Below are 219 nucleotides of genomic sequence, written 5' to 3'. Positions count from 1 at the left end.
GTGTAGCTGACCGTATCCCGCCATGTCTGGGCGTATGAAGTTGGGCGCCAGGCTCATCGCGGTGTCACACATACGGCTGTTGCTCTCCTCCACTGTACTGTACCTGAGTTTATATATATATATATATATAAATATTTATTTATATAAATATATATTTATATATTTATATTTTTGTATATTTGTGTATTTATATAAATATAAATACATATATTATAAGGC

The 219-nt window shown here is 32.0% G+C and overlaps 1 protein-coding gene across 1 annotated transcript in view; it reads right to left on the bottom strand.

Moving 5' to 3' along the window:
* Window positions 1-57, bottom strand: part of EMH_0044740 (uncharacterized protein) — a gene marked incomplete at both ends in the record, with an annotated part of 4,224 nt that extends 4,167 nt beyond the window's left edge. Inside the window, one exon of the mRNA XM_013495999.1 lies at window positions 12-57. Coding sequence (XP_013351453.1) covers window positions 12-57 — 46 coding nt within the window. The remainder of the gene's footprint in view (window positions 1-11) is intronic.
* Between the last annotated feature and the right edge of the window lie 162 nt (window positions 58-219).

Source organism: Eimeria mitis, genomic scaffold (genome assembly GCF_000499745.2).
Source record: "Eimeria mitis Houghton genomic scaffold, Emh_scaff1864, whole genome shotgun sequence".
Lineage (NCBI taxonomy): Eukaryota > Apicomplexa > Conoidasida > Eucoccidiorida > Eimeriidae > Eimeria > Eimeria mitis.
Note: the sequence above shows the minus strand (reverse complement) of the source record. Positions and strands in the feature narration are given on the sequence as shown.